The following is a 21,388-nucleotide window of genomic DNA, read 5'->3' on the forward strand; positions in this document are numbered from 1 at the left end:
AGGACACTAGGCAGACTAAAGAAGCTTAAGCATGCCTATGGGGCAGTCCCTGGGGGTATACTACCACTTCCTGCTAGAAGCATTCAGTTTTGTAAAAAGCAATGTCAGAAGAAATAAACCCAACTCGAAAGAGGGGCGGGTGCTGTGTCCTTCAATGAACATCAGAGAAATGGATTTTATTGTAAGTAAAAAAAACATTTTCTCTTTCGTTCGTTGACGGACACAGCTCTTCATCTTCATGCCTGTAGGGACGTTCCAAAGCAGTGTCAACATGAGGGGTGGGAACAGCAGAAAGGAAATTTCCCCAAGGCTAAAAACATACCCTACCAGGTAACATGGAGCTCAACTGAGAACAACTAGAGCTCACCTGAAAAAAACATCCTCAAAGAGGACAAGTCATCTAAACAGCAGCCTGCAAAACTTTGCGGCCAAAGGAAGCATCCGCAGATGCCAACGCATCCACTTTATAAAACTTTGTGAATGTGTGCACAGACAACCAGGTGGATGCCTTGCAAACCTGCAGCAATGATGACGGAAGGCCCAGGAGGCACTAAGTGCCCGAGTAGAGTGGGCCTTGACAAGGAAAGGAGGAACCTAACCCTTAATAGAATAAGCCTGAACCACAGTCTGTCTGATCTATCTGGAAATGGTCGCAGCAAAAGCAGCCAGCCCCTTGCGAGGTCCATCCGTGAGGACAAACAGTGAGAGTCTGACTTCCTAAACGACTCTGTAGCTGCCAGTTACACCCTGATTGCTCGAACCACATCCAGGGAATGCAAAGCAACTGCCTTAAGATGCTTAGGCTTAGGACACAGGGAGGGCAACACAATGTCTTCATTCAAATGAAAATCGGGGACGACCTTTGGAAGGAATGAGGGATATGGTCGAAGAACCACCGTATCCCTGTGATAACACTAGATAAGGTGAACAACAAGGCAGCGCCTCCAGCTCAGACTCCCCGTGCGCAGAAGTAGTAGCCACTAAAAAGGCCACCTTCTGGGACAACGTAAGCAGGGGAATCTCCCGAATGTTTTCTGAAAAACCGACAACACCAAATTGAAGTCCCATGGCGGCAAAGGAGACCACATCGGGGGAGTCAAGGCCGAGACCTGGCCCTTGATGGTAGTCAAGGCCAAACGCTGCTCGACCCCTTGCTGGAGGAAAGTCAAGATCCGAGTTGCCAAAAAAGGAGCGAGGATGAACCCCAAGAGACTCACACCACGCAATGTACATCTTCCAAGTATGATGGTAAATCTTCCTGGAAGTAGATTTTCTAGCTTTTAAAAGCGTAGGAATCACCGATTCAGAAAACCCTCTATCCTCCAGCATCTGGCTTTCAACAGCCAAGCCATCAAAGCCAGCGACTGTAAACCAGGATGCAAGATCGATCCTTGATAGGAAGTCTCCAAGGAGCATCGGCGACCAGCCGTGCTAGATCGGCGTACCAAGACCGGCCAATCTGGAGCCACTAGGATGACTGGAATTCCTTCTGCCTCGCTCCTGCGCAGGAGTCTCGGCAGAAGCTTGAGAGGAGGAAAGGCATATATCAAACAATATTGACTCCAGGGAACCACTAAGTCATCTGTGGCATTGGCTAGAGGGTCCCGAGACCGTGCCACAAACCTCTGTACTTTCCTGTTGAGGCGAGAGGCCAACAGATCCACCTCGGGAGTCCCCCACCGGAGACACAACTGACGGAACACCTGCGGATAAAGTGACCATTCTCCTTGGTCTAATACCCGTTGACTGAGATAGTCCGCCTGCCAATTTTCCACTCCTGGGATGTGCACAGCAGAGAGGGCTGGAACGAACAGTTATGCCCATCTTAGAATGCCGGCTACTTCCTGAGCCGCCAGAACACTTCTTGTGCCCCCTTGATGATTGACATAGGCCATGGCCGTGGCATTGCCTGATTGAACCCATACCGGACACCCCTGGAGACGATTTGTCCAATGATCCAGACAAAGCCTGATTGCTTGCAGCTCCAGTACATTGATCGGTAGCATGGACTATTCCAGAGTCCAGACCCCTTGAGCACACTCCCTGCCGAGGACGCCTACCCACCCAGAGGGGCTGGCATCCATGGTGAGTGGATGTGCCAGAGAGTGAACCCACCAAACCAGAGAACCCCACGTGCTCTGGCTCAACAGGATCAGATTGTCCGGAGACTGAGGATCCTTGTTCCATTTCACCAGAATCCCCTTTTGCAGAGATCTCGTGTGGAACTGTGCAAATGGAACTGCCTCAAAAAGGTAGACACCATCAGGCCCAGCACCCGCTTGCAAGTCCGAAAGGCTGACCGTCAGCTGGACAGCAGAAGCCGAATCACTCTCTGCAACTTCTGATGTTTTGCCAGAGGGAGAAACACTCTGGCCGACGCAGAGTCCAGAGTCAGGCCCAAATATTCCAGGCTCGTGGACGGAACCAGAGCAGATTTCTGAAGATTCAGAACCCAACTGAAATCCCTCAGCGTTTGCAGAGTGATCTCCAAGTTGGCCAAAAGAGCAGTCGAAGACTCTGCTCACAAAAGCAGATCGTCCAGGTACCCCAGTATTGCAATCCCCCACTAACGCAGTAATGCTAGAACCGGGGCCAACACTTTTGTGAAGACCCGAGGAGCAGAGGGTAACGCTACAAATTGATATTGTTCCTCGCCCATGGCAAAGCGGAGGAATCGCTGATGGGCGATACAAATGGGGATGTGAAGGTAAACGTCTTTGCTGTTGATGGATGCGAGAAAATCTCCCTGATGTAGGAACACCACCACCGTGCGAATGGATTCCATTCGGAACTTCTGTAACCGCACAAAGCAGCTTAGTGCATTGAGGTCCAGAATTGGACGCACCTTGCCCTCCTTCCTGGGAACCGTAAACACGTTTGAATAGAAACCTTAAAGCGGTAGTATCCCGCTTTTTGACACTTTTACCTACAGGTAAGCCTATAACAAGGCTTACCTGTAGGTACAAATAATATCTCCTAAACCGGCACGGTTTAGGAGATATTTACAGTGCATGCAGCCGCTCGCGCGAGCGGCGCATGCGCTCTGAAGGTCCGGGGGACCTTCAATTAAGTTGCCGGGAGCTTGCCGGAAAAATCACTCCCGCGTGCATGCGCGGGAGTGACGTCATCGCGGCTCCGGCCAATCATCGCGCCGGAGCCGTCTCTTCCCGCCAATCAGCGCGCCGGAGCCGCCGAACCCGGAAGAGACGACGAGGGACCATGGCAGCGCCCGCAGCGATGTCCGGGGGTCCGTGTCGGGGCTTCGTTTTAAGGTAAGTTACACATAATGGGCTAGTATGCGATGCATACTAGCTCATTATGCCTTTGTCTTGCAGGTTTTTTTGTTTTTATTTATTTTTTTATTGAGTTTACAACCGCTTTAAAAGCTTTCCGACATTGGAACCAGAACAATCACTCCTTGAAGTAACAAGTCTTGCACTGCCCCATAGAGATACTTTAAAGCGATCTGGGGATAAGTGCAGATTGGAAGGGAAGAACCTTTCTGGCAGATATGATCTAAACTCGATCTTGTAGCCGGATCAAATGACTTAGTGGACCCACCTGTCCTGAATCAAGAAGGTCCACTGGTCCGGAAAACAGTGAAGACGTTCCCCCCACCCCCGATACGGGTGAGGGTGCCCCTTAATGCGGAGGAGTTCTTGTCCGCAGGACTGGCAGACCCCGCTCTCGGTTTGTCTGACCAAGCCTTCTTGGAACCCTGAATGGAGGCCCTGAAGGGTTTAGATCCTTTGTTTTGAGAGCCTGAGGGACGAAAAGGCCACTTGTGACCAGAAAAGGAAGATCGGGACACCTTACCCTTGGAAGCCTGAGGAAGAAGAGTGCTTCCCCAATCCCCCCCCCCCGTGAGGCCTTTGATGATGTCATCCAAGGAAGCTCCAAACAGGCGATCCCCCAGGAATGGAAGATCAGACAAGGCCTTCTTAGAAGCCTGGTCCGCAGACCAGCACTTCAGCCGGATAATGCACTGCAGGACTACTGCTGAGACAGACAGTCTAGAAAGAAGGGGAGGGACATCCAAAGAGGCGTCACAGACGAACTGTAGCCCTTGGACCAACTGATCTGCCAGCTCCACAAAGGCAGGAGGAAGCGGCTTCTCCTCCAGGTCCTGGCGTAAAACTTTTTAGCCCATTCAGTCATAGCTTGTGACACCAGGGTTATGGTAAACACTGGCCTAAGTGCTGACCCAGCCACAGTGAACATATGGCGGGTCAAGGCCTCCAACCTCCCATCAGCCGGATCAAAGAAGACCGGGGACTCTTCTCCCGGTATTACAGTGGCTTTATTCAACCTGGAAACCAGGGAGTCCACTACAGAGGTACTGTCCATTTTTTAAGGAGGGACTCCTCATAAAGGGTACCGCATTGCAAAACGCTTAGGGATTGCAAAGGTGCGTTTTGGGGACCCCCCACTGTTTGGAGACAATATTGTCAAAGGCGGGCGGAAAAGGGAAACACCCTCGCCACTTTGGAGGACCTGTGGGTGCCCAAGGTGACCCGCGTCTCTGATGCTGCGTTAGTCGCATCTTCCATATGTAAAGTGTTACCGACACAATCCGTGCATCCACTAGCGCCTTCACATGTGCGGCTAGAGGAACAGAGGAATCCTACTCACTATCTGAGCACACAGGGGGCGTGGACGCAGACACCGTAGGGTAGCTAGAAACCGCGACGGCCGAATCAGACCCTTGATCTGATGAAACAGAGGAAGCAGGTGAAGGCGGAGGAAGCTTTTTGTTAGCCCATTTGACAAGGACCAAATCCACTTTGGACACCAAGGACTCCAGGATCGCCGTCAGTGCAGACAGTTGCAGGGCCCCGGAGGGCCCAACAGCCTCTGAGAGGGGATCAGGTGGTAAAACATGCTTCAGTGACTCCATGAATGAAGAGGGGAAACCGCACAACGAAGTGTAAAAACATTGCAAGGGACACCCCACCGCACTGTCAGCACCACAAGGCCCAGCACAGCACTACCGCTGTATAGCAGCAAGAAGGAGAGACAACCCCTCCAGGCACTCACCATCACCGGTCAGCTCACAGCAGCTATCTGCACACCATGCGGCGATCAGGAAGAGTAATATCTCTATATCAGCACTAGAGGCCGAGGAAGGGCTTCCCACCTCCGAATCACCACCCATCTGAACTCCAAAAACATGGCCGCCGCTATTTTCAATGGGAAACCATAGGAAAATGGCCGCCGAGACTACAGAAACATGGACGCAGATCTGTAGCAAACCAGGCTACAAGAAAATGGCGGTGCCACGCAGCTCCCGGGGTCCCAGGGCTGGAAAAAATGATGCCAACAGGGAGGGGAGCCCTGGCAAGCTCCCCCAGCAGGTCCACCCCCCTCGAGGAGCGATTATGCGGTCGCCGGGGGGGAGGGGGCATCCCCCCCACCCCCACCCAATTTAACCTAAAAAAGGTACGTCCACCCCAGGGAGGGTGTGAGCAGATGGGGGGCACAGGCCGCAATAGACCACCGATCTGCGATCTGAGAGGAGGGGAGACACGGACTGAGAGTGAGGGGGAACCCAGGGGTCCCAATGTCCCAGGAAGGGGCCCATGTCCACCCCAAAACCCTCCTAGGGTAGAGGGGGACAGCTACTTACCACACCAGGAACAGGGTGGGCACTGCTCCGGACCGGACACCACTGCATCGTAATGTGGGTGCTGTTGGCCAGGAGGAAACGCTGCGACTCAGGCCGAAGCCACTTTGTATGCGCCCTCACGAGACATTTAACTCGCAGGCCAGCCCCCGTCAAGTGGAGGTAGGTCGCGGCCGACCTAGCGTGGAGCTGCGGTCTGCATGCACTCGTTGGCCAGAACGGCTGCTGATAGTAGATTCTCACAGGAACAAATAATAAAAGGAGGCAAAAATTCCAATTAAAAAGAAAAAATTGCCAGGATCAGAGATCCCAGCAAGGAACTAGGTCCTTACTTCTGACTAGGCAGAAAAAAACTGAATACCTATAGCAGGAAGTGGGAGTATACCAATAATAATAATATTAAATAATATTAATAATATTAACAAGTCGCGCTAAAGGTGATCAGACAATAATAAAATTGTATCAAATAAGTTGAATAGTCCATATGAATGGGAGGCTTACCAGAAACCAATAAAAACGTGCCAAATGAGAACACAAATTCCAGAGATTCGACAAGGGCGATGCACAATGGATCTCGCAGTCTAGACCAATCCGCCTCAGTGATATGGTTATATGCGGAATAAAAGTGAAAACGCCATAGCGTAAAACCAAAAACAAAAGTGGGGTAATACAAGAAAAATAGCACTATCTAGAGATGTGAGTCACCAAAGTGCCAAAAAATTTAGATAAATGGTGAAAAAGGGGTGAAAGAATGAGAAACCTCCACCAACAAATCCGATAGGTACTTTATATCAAGCTGAATAATGTGATATATGATGTGAACAGACCCCTCCACCGATAGGAATGCAGCTTACCAGATAGCTCTATCCAAAACGCCCATAAGGAATGCAAGAATCACAAGCATGCTGAAACTGTATCACCATAACTCCTAAACACCCTTACCAGATGATGATAAAAGGTAAGCGAATGGCAATGGCTGGCGTATACAGGAATGCGAGACCCTTGTGGCCGCAAATGGTGCCTCAGGATACGATGGATGGTCCGGTCTCCAGTTTAGACTTGTTTCCTGCTGGGTTTAATTCCAGGCTCCTCAGCTGTTGAATCTCTTTCCACTCTCCTCTCTCCTCACTGACTGAGCTGGCTTTGTCTGGACTTCCTTTCGTCCATGAACCCTGAGTATGGGAGTAGTGGGAGTATACTGCCAGGGACTGCCCCATAGGTGTGCTCAAACCTTTTTCTCTGCCTAGTGTCCTACTCCTGTAGGGGGCAGCATAACCCTACGGTCATGAAGATGAATAGCTGTGTCCGCCAATGAACGAAAGATGGTCCCACTCTGGATGAAGGAGCACGGGGGCATATTTGTACAAAGGGTTTATTGAATTTTATGGAGCAAAACAATAGAGAAAGTGCTTCATTGAGATCATTTTCACATAATAAAAACGATTATATAATAGCATTAAATTAGTCATTGCAAAATAAAGAACATAAATAGAAGAAAATGGAGAATAACAAATATGTCTGCAACATTTATTACCCACACAGGATACATCAAAAACTGCTCTCACGTTAAATGGTTTGCAGTATCATCCAGGGGCCAATATAAGTTTAATCTGGCTGATTAAAAGCTTAACCTAGTATGAAATAAAACATGCTCATATTCACAGGGGAAATTTAGGAAAGCAGCATTTTTAATCTGGGGGAAGGGAGTGTTAGATGTACTAGCAGATTTAGATACACTAACAAACCCAAGCCATACTCCAGTTAACACTTTATAAGCAGTTACAGCAAACATTGTTTTACCCAAAACAACATTAGCCAACCACATACTCAGCATAGTATACAGAAACAGTCCGGATTAGTGCCGACAGTGACCACATAATGAGCACTCCAGAAAACAAACAGCTAATATAAAATAGCACATATACAGGAAGATTACATGACCATAGAAGCATTACATCCATAATCCCATCAAGTTAAATTAACAACTAGCATTAAGTCCAAGAAACCCATCCATAAACAAATCTGCCTTGGCAAGCCCGGGTACAGCTAGCCATGGGTTTCACAGTTTCTCATACTTGCCCGGACACCCCCTATGCTGGTAAATAATCTTTTCCATCCTAATTGTATTACCTACAGCACGGATGTGTGATCCTCGGGTGGAGTTGCTGGACGTTGAGGTTTCATACCTCCACTTCCGCTCCCCATGGCTGCATGCGGCTACGTATTGTGGCCGGGTTCAGTGCAGCACTGTGCGCGCTTCCTGTGCGCGCACAGTTGAGGATCTGACCCGCGCTGAGGCGCACGTCTATGACGTGCACTAAGCGTCGGGTTGAGGTAATATTTAAGCGGGATCCGTAGTGTCCAGTCGATGCGAGATGGCCACTCTATTTACCTGAACATATGCTGGTAAGTGCCTGCCGGGATCATGCCCTGGGGTCTTTTACGCTGCAATCCTTCAGGTCATGCGATAAATGGATTTTTGTAAGATCTTACCGTAAAATCCTTTTCTCTTAAGCTCATTGACAGACGTAGTCTTCTTGATTCTCAAGAGCTGGGTTATGTTGTCTCCGCAGGAGTAGGACTAGGCAGAAAGACAAAACGTTCTGGCTCCACCTTAGGGGCAGTCCCTGAGGGTATATCCTCCCTCTCTCTGCTACAGGGAATCAGTTCTGTTTTAAAGCAGTACAGAGAATTTAACCCAACCCAACTCAATGATAGAGGGGCGGGTACTACGTCTGTCAATGAGCTTAAGAGAAAAGGATTTTACGGTAAGATCTTACAAAAATCCATTTTTCTCTATCGCTCATTGACAGACGTAGTCTTCTTGATTCTCAAGAGCTGGGACATCCAGAAGCAGTGCCACAAATGAGGGGTGGGATTGACAAAATCAAATCCAATCTAGAAGGCCCAACCGGTGCCAAACTAGAAGTTTTAAAGGCTCATTATAAACAAAGAATGAGACTAAAGAAAAATTTTCCAACGGAAAAAACCCTCGAGGTAGACCACTGGTCTCCTCAAATTGCGGCCTGCAAAACCTTGCGGCCAAACGAGGCATCAGACGATGCCATTACATCAACTTTATAATGTTTAGTAAAGGTATGCACCGATGACCAGGTAGCCGCCTTGCACACCTGGACCACTGACGCCTGATGGCGAAAGGCCCATGACGCACTAAGTGCCCGAGTGGAGTGCGCCTTAACAGGGAACGGGGGCTCCCGACCCTTAATAGAATAAGCCTGTACTACCGTCTGTCTGATCCATCTGGAAATGGTCGCGGCAGATGCAGGCAACCCCTTTTTGGGTCCATCTGGGATCACAAAAAGTGAATCCGTCTTGCGAAACGAGTCTGTCGTTTTCAAGTATACCCTGATCGCCCGGACCACATCCAAGGAGTGTAAAGCAAACTCCCGAGGATGACTGGGCTTAGGACACAGGGAAGGTAATACAATTTCTTCATTCAGATGAAATTCTGAAACCACTTTTGGTAGGAAGGATGGATTCGGACGAAGAACCACCTTATCTCTATGAACCACCAGATATGGTGAACGACAAGATAATGCGGCCAGTTCTGACACCCTGCGTGCAGAAGTAATAGCCACCAAGAAGGCCACCTTCTGGGACAACGTAGGTAGAGGAATCTCCCTAATATCTTCAAAGGGAGGTTTCTGAAGAACCGACAACACTAAATTAAGATCCCAGGGGGGTAACGGCGCGTGCACTGGCGGAGCCAGATGTCGCACCCCCTGGATGAAATTCCGCACCAAGGAATGAGTAGCCAAAGGCTTCTGAAAGAAGATGGCTAATGCTGAGACCTGACCCTTGATAGTACTCAAGGCCAGTTTCTGCTCAACCCCTTGTTGCTGAAAAGCCAATATTCGACTAATCGAATAAGACCGAGGACGGAACCCCAAAGGTTCACACCATGCAATGTAGGACTTCCATGTGCGATGATAAATCTTTCTGGAAGTCGCTTTCCTTGCTTCAACTAGAGTAGGAATAACTGAAGCTGACAAACCTTTGTCCTTCAGCACCTGGGTCTCAATAGCCAGGCCGTTAAAGCCAGCGATCGTAAAGCAGGATGGAAAATCGGTCCCTGAGACAGTAGATCCTCCCTGAGAGGAAGTCTCCACGGGACGTCCGCCACCAGTCTGACCATGTCGGCGTACCAAGCTCGACGAGGTCAGTCCGGAGCTACCAGGATTACTGGAATTCCTTCCTCCTCTATCCTGCGAAGAAGTCTTGGCAGTAACACGAGAGGAGGGAAGGCATATATTAGCTGGTATTGCCCCCACGGGGCGATCAGTGCGTCTGCGGTTTCTGCTAGAGGATCGCGGGAGCGAGCCACGAATCTCTGAACTTTCCTGTTGAATCGTGATGCCAACAGATCCACATCCGGGGTGCCCCACCGTAGGCACAACTGGTGGAAAACGTCTGGATGGAGGGACCATTCCCCCTGATCCAGGGTCTGACGGCTGAGATAATCTGCCTGCCAATTCTCCACCCCCGGAATGAACACCGCAGAGATTGCTGGAACAAATCGTTCCGCCCAGCGAAGAATGCAAGCCACTTCTTTGGCCGCTCGGACACTCTTGGTGCCCCCCTGGTGATTGACATAAGCCACGGCCGTGGCATTGTCCGACTGGATCCGAACCGAGCTGCCCTGGAGCTGCTCGGTCCAGTGAATCAGACAAAGTCTGATCGCTCTCAGTTCCAATACATTTATCGGTAACCTGGATTCTTCCGGGGACCAAAGTCCCTGGACAGATAACTGACCGAGAATTCCTCCCCATCCGGATAGACTGGCATCCGTGGTCACTATCGTCCAATATATTGGCAGAAATGACTTTCCCTGGCTGAGCATCGGAGACCGAAGCCACCAGACCAGAGACTCTCTGGTCTGTTTGCTCAATCGGATCTGATTGTCCAGGGATTCCGGATTCCGATTCCATCTGAGAAGAATCTCTTGCTGAAGAATTCGGGTATGGGACTGGGCAAATGGGACTGCTTCGAACGAAGCCACCATCAACCCCAGAACCCTCATGCAAGTCCGAAGGGAAGACCAGCTGTTGGACAGTAACAACTGGACTGCTGATTGAATCTTTCGGAGTTTCCCTACCGGAAGAAAAACTCTTGTCCTGACTGTGTCTAGAATTAGACCCAGATATTCGAGCCTCTGGGTGGGAACCAGAAATGACTTTTGCTGGTTCACCAGCCACCCGAATTCCTGTAAAGAAATCATAGTAATTTCTATGTTTTGTAGCAAGGTCTGAGGAGACTCTGCATGAAGCAGAAGATCGTCTAGGTAACCAAGGATCGATATGCCTCTTTGGCGCAGAAGTGCCAACATTGGGGCCAACACCTTTGTGAAGACCCGCGGAGCCGTGGCGAGACCGAAAGGTAACGCCACAAACTGATAGTGGTTCTCTTCTACGGAAAAGCGTAGAAACCGCTGATGTCCTGTGAAAATGGGAATGTGAAGATAGGCGTCCTTGATGTCTATGGACGCTAGGACATCCCCTGGATGCAGGAAGGCTGCTACTGTGCGAATGGACTCCATTCTGAATCTTCTTATGTTGACATAAGAATTGAGTGCTCTTAAGTCCAGAATTGGACGCACTTTGCCCTCTTTCCTGGGTATTGTAAATAGGTTTGAATAAAACCCTTGAAACCGTTCTGTCCAAGGAACGTGGACTACCACTCCTTGTTGTAGTAAATCTGTGACTGCTCTCCGCAGATCTTCTAAACGATCTGAGGATAGTCGGATATTGGAAGGGAAGAATCGCGCCGGTGGGAGAGATCGAAACTCGATCTTGTACCCTGACCTTATGACTTCGCAAACCCATTTGTCCGGGATTCTGGAAAGCCATGGATCCGGGAACCGGCGAAGACGTCCCCCCACCCCAGTTATGGGTGGGGGCGCACCTTCAGGCTTTGGATGGTTTATCTTCAGGTCTGGAGGGGGCGGGCTTTTGCTTGCCCGACCAACGACCCCTGACGCCTCCTGCAGGAGCTTTGGAGGACTTAGTTTTTTCACCCGCGGGACGAAAAAACCTCTTGTGAGCAGAAAAAGAAGGCCCTCGTCTTTGACGAGTTCCTCTACCTTTAAAATTTTGCGGTAAAAAGGTGCTCTTTCCACCCGTGAGATCTTTAATGATCTCATCTAAGTTGGCTCCAAATAGACGCTCTCCTGAAAAGGGGATATTAGCCAATGCTTTTTTGGAACCTTGGTCGGCTAACCAACCTTTTAGCCACAGTGTACGCCTGAGAACCACTGCTGAGACTGATGCTCGCGCCAATAATGGAGTGGCGTCTAACGCCGCATCACACACAAACTGTAACCCCTGTATCATTTGTTCCAACAACTCTGATACCGCCTGAGGGACCTCTTCTAAGTCCCGGCGTAACCACTTGGTCCATTCAGTTACAGCCTGCGAAACCAGACCAATAGCTATTATAGGTCTGAAAGCTGATCCAATCAAGGAAAACATGGTGCGAGACATAGCTTCTATCTTGCGATCCACTGGATCTTTAAAAGACGGAGCGTCTTCTAAAGGAATAACTGTGGCTTTATTCAATCTAGCAATTGGTGAATCCACCACAGGTGGTTCTGTCCATTTCTTAATAAGGGTTTCCTCAAACGGATAACGCCTGTCAATGCGTTTAGAAATAGTAAAAGTGCGTTTTGGCAGACGCCATTCTTCTACGATTGGATTGCCAAAACATTTGGGCAATGGAAAAACCTTCGCCACTTTGATGCGTTTTTTAGTCCCAAAAGGGATTTCAGTTTCAGCTATTTCCGATGGAATACCCTGTAATCTTAAGGTCTCTTGAACAGATACAATGAGTGCGTTTACCAACGCTTCCTCTCGGGCTATGGCGGATGCCGAAACATCCTCCTCACTGTCTGAAGAGACAGGACCCGAGACACCAATCCCAGATGAAGTACCTGCAACTGCAGAAATGGGCTCAGAGTCTGAATCCGAGGTTTCAGATAATATGGGGTTAGGCGGGGGTCGCTTTCTTGCGCCCTGTCCCTGACAAGCCACTTCCACCCGGGACACAAAAGTTTCCATAATAGCTGACAATGATTCAATTGTCAATGGGGTGCTGGAGGATCCCACAGACCCCTCGAGGGGATCCGGAGGAGATACATGAGTGGCAGGGTCCATGTTAATTCAGGACACCTTTGCCAGCAAAACAAAAAACTTTTTCTTTTTTTTTTGTGTGTCTCCCCCTAGCGCAATAGCGCCCCTCAGAGTACCTGCTTCTCGATCCCACAGAGAGAGAGAGGGACCCCCAAGGCTCACCAACTGATGCAGTGCAGTTTCCAACCAACTGCAGTCAGCGTCTGTCTTACACAGACTGGAAGGAGCTGTTTGCTTTTTCCCGGGTAGAAGGACGTGGCTCCGCCCCCTGTGTACGCCTTCCGGCGTTCCCAGCTCTCCACGAGGTAGCTGGGCTCACAAAACATGGCCGCCCCCATAGAAGAGACATAAGACTCCAAAAACATGGCGGCCGGCGTGACCTGAGGACATACATGCATTCGGTCTACGGCAAAATGGCGGCGGACCGCCGAAATCGTTTTCCCAGCACATCCACCTGCATCTCTGCTAAGAGGCGATATATGGATCTACAGGAGATACACTACACATAAGGTAGGATTATACCTCCTATGTCTGCTGTAATGTTACAGTCTGCTGGGTAGAGTGTTAGCTCTTAAACCAAGTCCACTTCCCACAAACACATGCTGTATTACAAGGGGGACTTGTAAGTATCAGATATATACTGACCATATATGGAGGGGCCCATAATACATACTGCCTCATAACGAGGAAAAAAGGGAACGTTTACTCACCATACCGAACCGACAGGCACCCTCTCTTCACAATACCCTCTCCACCGGGGTGGGGGTTTGTGGACCACTCCGGACGCCTCGACTCTCTGGTACCTGGCGTCCAAGCGAGACTTTTAACTCGCAAGGTCAGTCCCTCCACTGGGACTCCGTCGCGGCCGACCCAGCGCGGAGCTCTGGTCTGCACGCGCTCGTAGGCAGAAACCGGGGTGACCACTGGATCTCAACATCCAGCCCGTCGCCCGGCCCCGCATACTTACTTGAATATGTCGCGGCCGACCAAGCGCAATGCCATGGTCTGCGCGCGCTCGTAGGCCGGCTGGGGTGACCACAAGTGTCGCCCAGTCCGGCATTTTTGCTTGAAGATCTCTCAGGAAAAAACACTGGAGAAAACTACCTAAAAAATGTCTTTTTCTTAAAGAAAAAAAGTCTTGCCAGGACCAAAAGATCCCAGCAAGGAACTTAGGTCCTTACTCCTGACTAGACAGAAAAAAACTGATTCCCTGTAGCAGAGAGAGGGAGGATATACCCTCAGGGACTGCCCCTAAGGTGGAGCCAGAACGTTTTGTCTTTCTGCCTAGTCCTACTCCTGCGGAGACAACATAACCCAGCTCTTGAGAATCAAGAAGACTACGTCTGTCAATGAGCGATAGAGAAATCTCCATTTCCTTTTTGTTTCTTTATTAGGTGTTCTCTCCACCGGGGTATATTTGCCTGGACACCCTATGGAGTTTTCCATGGCTTGCCCGAGAATCGGCATTACTACCAGACATTGCTGACTATATTCTACAGATGCCTAACCGTTTTTTACCATTGGCCTCTCAACACTCTTATTTGTATCTCCTCGAGGTAGTCGCCCTTCTTCTTCTTTCCCCCATTCTCTGTCTATCCCCCTTCTTTTCTTGATTTCCTCCCCATTCTCTTTCTCCTCCCCCTCCTTCCCCCCTTCTTTCTTTCTTTCTTCCCCCCTTGCCTCCTATGTTTTTCTCCTTTCCAGTCCTTTTCCCCTTTGCTTTCTTGAAGCTAATCATTTTTTGTGATTATTTAGGTCTCTAAATATATTCTATATTTTCCCTCTCTAGAGATAGGGACCTTTGGGTTCCAGTTTATGTAGTCCCGCTATTGGGTCTCATAAAACTAAGTACCATTCAAGGTAAATGATTGTCATTATATTTCTCATTCACACACTTTCTGGATACCATCTTGGGAACTTTCTGCGGCTTTTCCTCTTACTTCTTGAACCCGTTTGGTATCACATGGATACCTCCTCCGGTTCATGCATTATACGCTATATAGTTGTCCCGGTCTTATCTCTCCTCCACATCCGTGGGTAAGACGTATTGTGGGGATTCCGGACTCTCCCTCTCCCTGGTGTGCTGTCGGATGACCGTCTGTGGTGAAGCACTGTGCATGGTATACATAAGGGCCGTATTTGCATGTTTAACCATTACGTTTTTATCTTGTATAATTCTCATGCTTGTCTCATTATTTGTTATTTCATTATATAGGTCATTAAACGCTTCTAATTATATAGCATGATACAGACCCCTGAAGAAGCAGCCCCAACTAGGCTGCGAAACATGTTGGGTTAATTTCCGAGGTCTTGCACATCGGATTAGCTATATATATATATCTATCATTGCCTATTTTTTGTACCTCTGTAATGGACTGTATGTATCTTACGATGTGTTATACATGTTCCCCCTATCTGGTTTAAATATGTTAAAATAAAAATACTCGATTTTACCATTTTTGCCATTGCTTTTTCTACGGTACCCTTAAAATCCCACCAGCCCTCTCTTTCACTCTATCTTTTTGTCCTGATCTTTTCTTCTCTCCCCCCTTATTACTATTTTTCCCCCCTTGTTTTTTCTTCCTTTGTCCCCCCCCCTCTCCTCCTCACCCCTTTTTTTAGCTCTTTCCCTTTTCTCTTTTCCTTCCTCCTCTTTCGCCCATTCTGGATCTGTCTCATTTTTTTCTGGATGGTTGCCCGGACGCCTCGAGCCCCCACCCATTCCTTTGGTAGGTCCCTTTTCCTACCCAGAATTGATACCTACAGCATTAATCCACTCCTTACCTGTGGGGGGGGGGGGGGGGGGCTCTTCGACTTCCAATGTGTCATTATTAATTTACAAGCCATAAATAGGGCCCTAACAATTGCCTCTCTGGTGTGATTCTCCCAGTCAAATTTCTCTAGTAAGTTCATCAAGCAGGATTTAGGCTCCAAACAAATCATCATTAGGCATGCAGGGTTATTTTTAAAGTGATGGCCAGGATGACCAGAAGCTTTGAAGGCAATGAATCTACTCACAGGTGGGGGAAGCAAGAAAGATCAGGCTTAATAATACAGTACTGGATCTAAGTTACCCTTACGTGCACCTTGACTTTCCATGTTTAAGTTGACTCAATATTCCTAGGGGGGCTGTCCTCCCATCCAGGGACTATAGCTGCATTGCATGTTTGTAATCTACAGAATTTTAACAAGATGGAGCATATCTAAAACCTTTTAAAAGCCCTTTTATTGACTGAATTAAAATTTGATTTGACCTATTTAGATGTCCGTAGACGATCTGACTGCTGCATTGCTTTATCGGTGTGTCATACCATCATACTGGTGGTCCACCCAGGAACATGTGATGCCACCATCGCGAATGCTCTCACTAAAGCGGAGCAGGAAAGTTCCCTGTTGCATGGTCTTCAAAAGAGATTCCTCCACGCTGCGGCTCACAAATCCCATTACATGGCTGTGATAAAGAACAAACACCAGAATAATGTTATTTGAGCATGTGAGACATCAAAATTTTTGGTCATAAACAAGACATCAGGACTAGGGATGCACCGAAATGAAATTCTTGGCCGAAGCCGAATAATAATGAAATGTTTGGCCAAAGGCCGAATACCGAACGCGGTTTTCGCATTTTTTCCATTTATTTTGCCAATTTTTTGTCCTCTCTCTTGTCCTCTCATGTCTCTCTCTCTCTTGTCCTCTCATCTCTCTCTCTCTCTCTCTCTCTCTCTTGTCCTCTCATGTCTCTCTCCCTAAATGTTACTGTAGGGAATGGGATTCAGTGCACACTGCAGCCTTGTACCATAGGGTTAATGTTAGTGACACTGTAGGGATTGGGAAGGATGCTGGGAATGGAAATCAGGAAGCATGCAGGCAGCCTTGTAAATTTTAATTGCATATACAGGGCACTGGGCAGGTCAGGGTTAATATGGTAACATCAATTACTCAGTGACAGTCAGTCAGTGTCAGTGTGGACTCGATCAGATTATACAGTGACAGGCAGTCTCTCATAGTGGTGGTAGTAGGAGGCTGGAGGTGGACTAGTAGGAGCCTGGAAAGGAGCACAGCCGCATACATACATTACTCACTCGTGCACTGCAGCCCGCCCCACACATTCAGTGAGTCTTACTCTCCTCCCTAGTTTTTTCAATGGCACATTCAGGAAGCCAATCACGCCGTGAGTAGCGGCACAGCGGAATCAATTAGGTGTGCAGGCACGCGTGATTGGTTCGCTGTGCAGCTAATCACGGCGTGATTGGCTTCCTGAATGTGCCATTGAAAAAACTAGGGAGGAGAGTAAGACTCACTGAATGTGTGGGGCGGGCTGCAGTGCACGAGTGAGTAATGTATGTATGCTCACCGCTGAAGTGTCCCGGCTTCCCCTGCCTAACACGGAAGTCTGTGAGTCCTCCTGTCCTCCTCCGAGTCCCTTCCCCCTGTAAATATCGTGACCTCGGCGATATGAATATCGCCTACGGCCACAGAACGATAGTCGATATCCTATCGACTATCGTTCAGCCCTATTGTTCGGCACAAAATTATTCGGCCTTTTGACTTATTCGGCCGAACACCGAAAGTGCTATTTTTTCTATTTTCGGCCGAATAATGTTCGGCCGCCGAATATTCGGTGCATCCCTAATCAGGACTAAAGCTGGCCATACATGGATTTAACGTTAGCCAGATTAAGCTGGGACCGACCACATTTCGATGCATGTATGGGCAGGCTGATTGTACCCAAGCCGATCCATCGATGGACTTGTGTTCAACCAACCTGTGGGATTTTTCTACATGAGATTACTGCCAGCAGCCATAGCCGCTTGCAATTATCACTGTATTCTGCCAGCCGTGAAGGCTCACTGCACACCCCCCCCCCCCCCCGGCAGAATAAAATAGCGCTGTAGGAGGAATGCCCCAATTAACACTGACTGAGTTGATGGGGGAAATGTGCAATATTCTTAAAGGTGGAAGGAAAAAAATGGTTTCATCCATTGGCTGCCTAAGCTCAGAGATAGGCGAGGCATTCCTAGGCTTCACTATTGTCACAGGTCAGGAAACTCCAGTCCAGAAACACTTCTCTTAATACTGTTAAAGCTTTGGTCTAAGTTAGCATGTAGACAGGAAAAACACTAAAATACTAGGGCCTGAGGGGCAGTGCATTTGCGTGCATTGTGTAAAGTTAGGCAACCTATTGTTTAAAGTTAGGCAACCTTTTCAAAATTAATGGGCCCTGAAATTTCAGTCTAGAGACCTTGAGGTATATTAACCTCCAGCATTCATGGCAGAGGCAGTAAATTAACCCATAGCATTGGTGTCTGTGAGTGCAATAATAAACCCCGTAATAATACATTCCATCATTAGAGTCAGTGGATGTAAAATAACCTCCAGCACTGACATCAGTGGCTGCAATAAAAACACTCAACATTGGTGTCAGTGGATGCAATAATAAACCTAAACATTGTGTCAGTGGCCACATTAATGACCCTCAACAATAGTGTCAGTGAGTACAACAACAACTCCCAACATTGGTGTCAGTGGCTGCAAATAGCCGCACCACTAGTGTCAGAACTATTAAGCCCCTCCACCTCCCCCTCTGCAAATTGGTGGTCACTGCCAGTGAAATTTAACCATACTTTCCCAACCTCACCTACCCTGCTATCCGGGCGTTCAAGCACCCCACTGCCAATCTTCTTTTTTTTTTTTTTTTTACTTTGTTTTTATTTGCATATAAAATTTCAATATACAACAGTATTCCACCAATTTTGATTTAGATTCACAAATTACATAATAAAGTTATGCGAAAAAAAAGAAATACAGTAATTCATATATTAAATATCATACATATTTCCCTTTTCCACCCTCCCCCCCCTCCCAGGATTCCTCCCCTTCTTGCCAGCAGTTTCCATTCTACAGTGCCTCCCCATGGTAGATATGCTTAACTATTTAATTCAATATATTTAGTTGATTTTTTAAATTCTATCCAATTCCCCCATTTTCTTTTCATATTTCTTGGGATCTCCTCTTGTGTATTACATACATATTCCATATTAAAATTGTTATTTATCTTTTTACACCATTCCTTTATTTTCGGGCTCTCCTTTTCTCTCCACTTTTTTGGTATGGTTCCTTTTGCTATATTCAGCATGATTGGGACCAGAGTCATATTATATTTTTTTAAAGGTATTGTTGTTTTATGAAATAGGCAGGCCCATGGATCGTCCGGCACTTTTATTTCGGTGATTTCTTCAATCAGTTGTCTAACCTCTAGCCAGAAATCTTTTATCTTGGGACAATCCCAAAATAAATGATACATTGTACCTATGTTGCCACAATCCCGCCAGCATTTGTCTGTCTTGCCTGGTTGGTATTTATTTATCACTTCTGGAGTGATATACCACCTAAATAGACATTTATAGTTTAGTTCTGTAGTACTTACGTCTATGGCTGTGGATCCAACCATCCCTAGTACAGTCCCAAGTTCCTGTCCTTGCAAATGTGTCCCTATTTCTTTCTCCCATTTTGCTATATATGGAGGTTTTTCCAGACTGTGCCATTCCGTCAGCATTTTGTAAATCTGAGAAACTCCGTGCCTTTGCATGGGAGAGTAACTCAGTTTCTCGATGTTATTAAGATTTTTTTCAGACCTAATCGGCTGTGGTAATGAGCTGACAAAATGTTTCAGCTGGAGATATCTCCAATCGTCTATTTTTATATTATTATTTTCTTGTTTTAATTTCTGAAGTGTTTTTATGTGACCTTTGTGTAAGATATCTTTTAATTGAGTGTTCCCTATCCAATTTCCACCCTGTTCTTCTTCCCCGGGTGGGAAGTATTTAGTGCCATTTAATGCTATCATTGGTGAATTGTATTCCCATTTCAGTTGTTTGTTTATCCCATCCCATATTTTATAAACTACCTTTGTCAGTTCATGTACTCCCTGTGTTTCCCTATATTTTGGTGGGATCCATATTGTTTTGTGTAGGTGATTATTATTTTGTGCACATTCTATCTCTACCCATCTTTTTTCCCTCCTTTCTGTTTTTGTCCAATCCACCATTCGTGTAATAATTACCGCCTTATAATACCTTTCTATATCTGGAGTTGCTAATCCTCCTTGTGTTTTGCTTCTTGTAAGGATCTTGTACTGTACTCTGGGTTTTTTCCACTGCCATATATACTTTGTCAGTAAGGTTCTAATTACCCTAAAAAAAGTTGCGGGGATGTTTATTGGCAACAGAGAGAAGGTGTATAAGATTTTTGGCAAGATAAACATCTTAACAACATTGTTTCTTCCGATCCATGAGATTTGACCATTTGATTTCTTTCTTATTTCTGTTTTTATTTCGTTCAATAACGGTATATAGTTAGCTTGGTATAATTTTTCAGTTTGAGGTGTTAAATATATCCCTAAGTATTTTAATTTTTCTTTTGTCCACATATATGGGAAGTATGTTTTTATTATTTGTTCTTCCTGAGTATTTAACCCTATATTCAAAATCTCTGATTTTATTGGATTTTTTTAAAGTTTGACAACTTTCCATAATCTTTTAACTCCTTTTGAATGTTTGGGAGAGTAATCCTTGGATTTGTGACGATGAATAATAAGTCGTCAGCGTATGCTGCGACTTTGTGTTCATCTTGGTTTACCGTCACTCCTTTTATGTCTACATTTTGTCTAATTTTTGCCAATAATGGTTCCAGGGTTAATACGAACAATAGGGGTGACAGGGGACATCCCTGTCTCGTCCCATTACTCATTTCAAATTTCTCTGATAGACTTCCGTTTATTTTGATTTTTGCCGTGGGGTTGTTATATAATGCCTCTATCCATTGCCTCATTCTTAACCCAATCCCTAAATTTTTTATGGTTTCTTTCATGAAGTCCCAGTCCACCCTATCAAAAGCCTTTTCGGCATCAATTGATAATAGGATGGAGGGGACCTCATGTTTTTTTGTTTTTTGTAGAAGAAGCAGGGTGCGTATCACATTATCCTTCCCTTCTCTACCTGGAACGAATCCGGTCTGGTCCGGATGGATCCACGTTTTTAGTAAATCTTTTAATCTCGTTGCCAAGATTTTCGCAAATAATTTTGTGTCTGCGTTTAACAACGCAATTGGCCTATAACTAGAACAAAGGGTTTGATCTTTCCCTTCTTTCGGTATGACCGTTATATATGCCATTAGAGATTCTTCTCTTAGATCTTCCTTCCCTATTTTATTCAGGTATTCTTGCATTTTTGGTATTAATATTTCTTTAAATCTTTTATAGTACTTTATTGTGTATCCATCCGGACCCGGACTCCTTCCATTTTGAGTGGTTTTTAATGCTTCTCTTATTTCATTTTCAGTAATTGGAGCTTCAAGAAGTTCCAATTTATCTTCTGGGATTTTGGGCAGGTTTGCTTCCTTAATATATTTTTGGATATTTATTATTCTTTCCTGTCTTATTTTTGAGGTTTCTTCCTTCCGGACGTTGTATAAAGCACTATAAAAGGCATGAAACGCTTTAGCTATTCCTGTGGTTGGATTAACTGTTTCGTTTTCACTGTTTTTAATTTTTTCTATGTAATTTTTTGATTTTTTCTTCATCAGTAATCTTGCTAGGGATTTTCCTGGTTTATTTCCAAAT

The 21,388-nt window shown here is 46.7% G+C and overlaps 1 protein-coding gene across 1 annotated transcript in view; it reads right to left on the reverse strand.

Annotated features, from left to right (window-relative positions):
• Positions 1–21,388, reverse strand: part of STAT2 (signal transducer and activator of transcription 2) — a 130,772-nt gene that overhangs the window by 16,692 nt on the left and 92,692 nt on the right. The window contains exon 20 of the mRNA XM_082244373.1: positions 16,080–16,219. Coding sequence (XP_082100499.1) covers positions 16,080–16,219 — 140 coding nt within the window. The remainder of the gene's footprint in view (positions 1–16,079; positions 16,220–21,388) is intronic.

The sequence above is a fragment of the Pelophylax lessonae genome (assembly GCF_965119305.1).
Source record: "Pelophylax lessonae genome assembly, chromosome: 2".
NCBI lineage: Eukaryota > Metazoa > Chordata > Amphibia > Anura > Ranidae > Pelophylax > Pelophylax lessonae.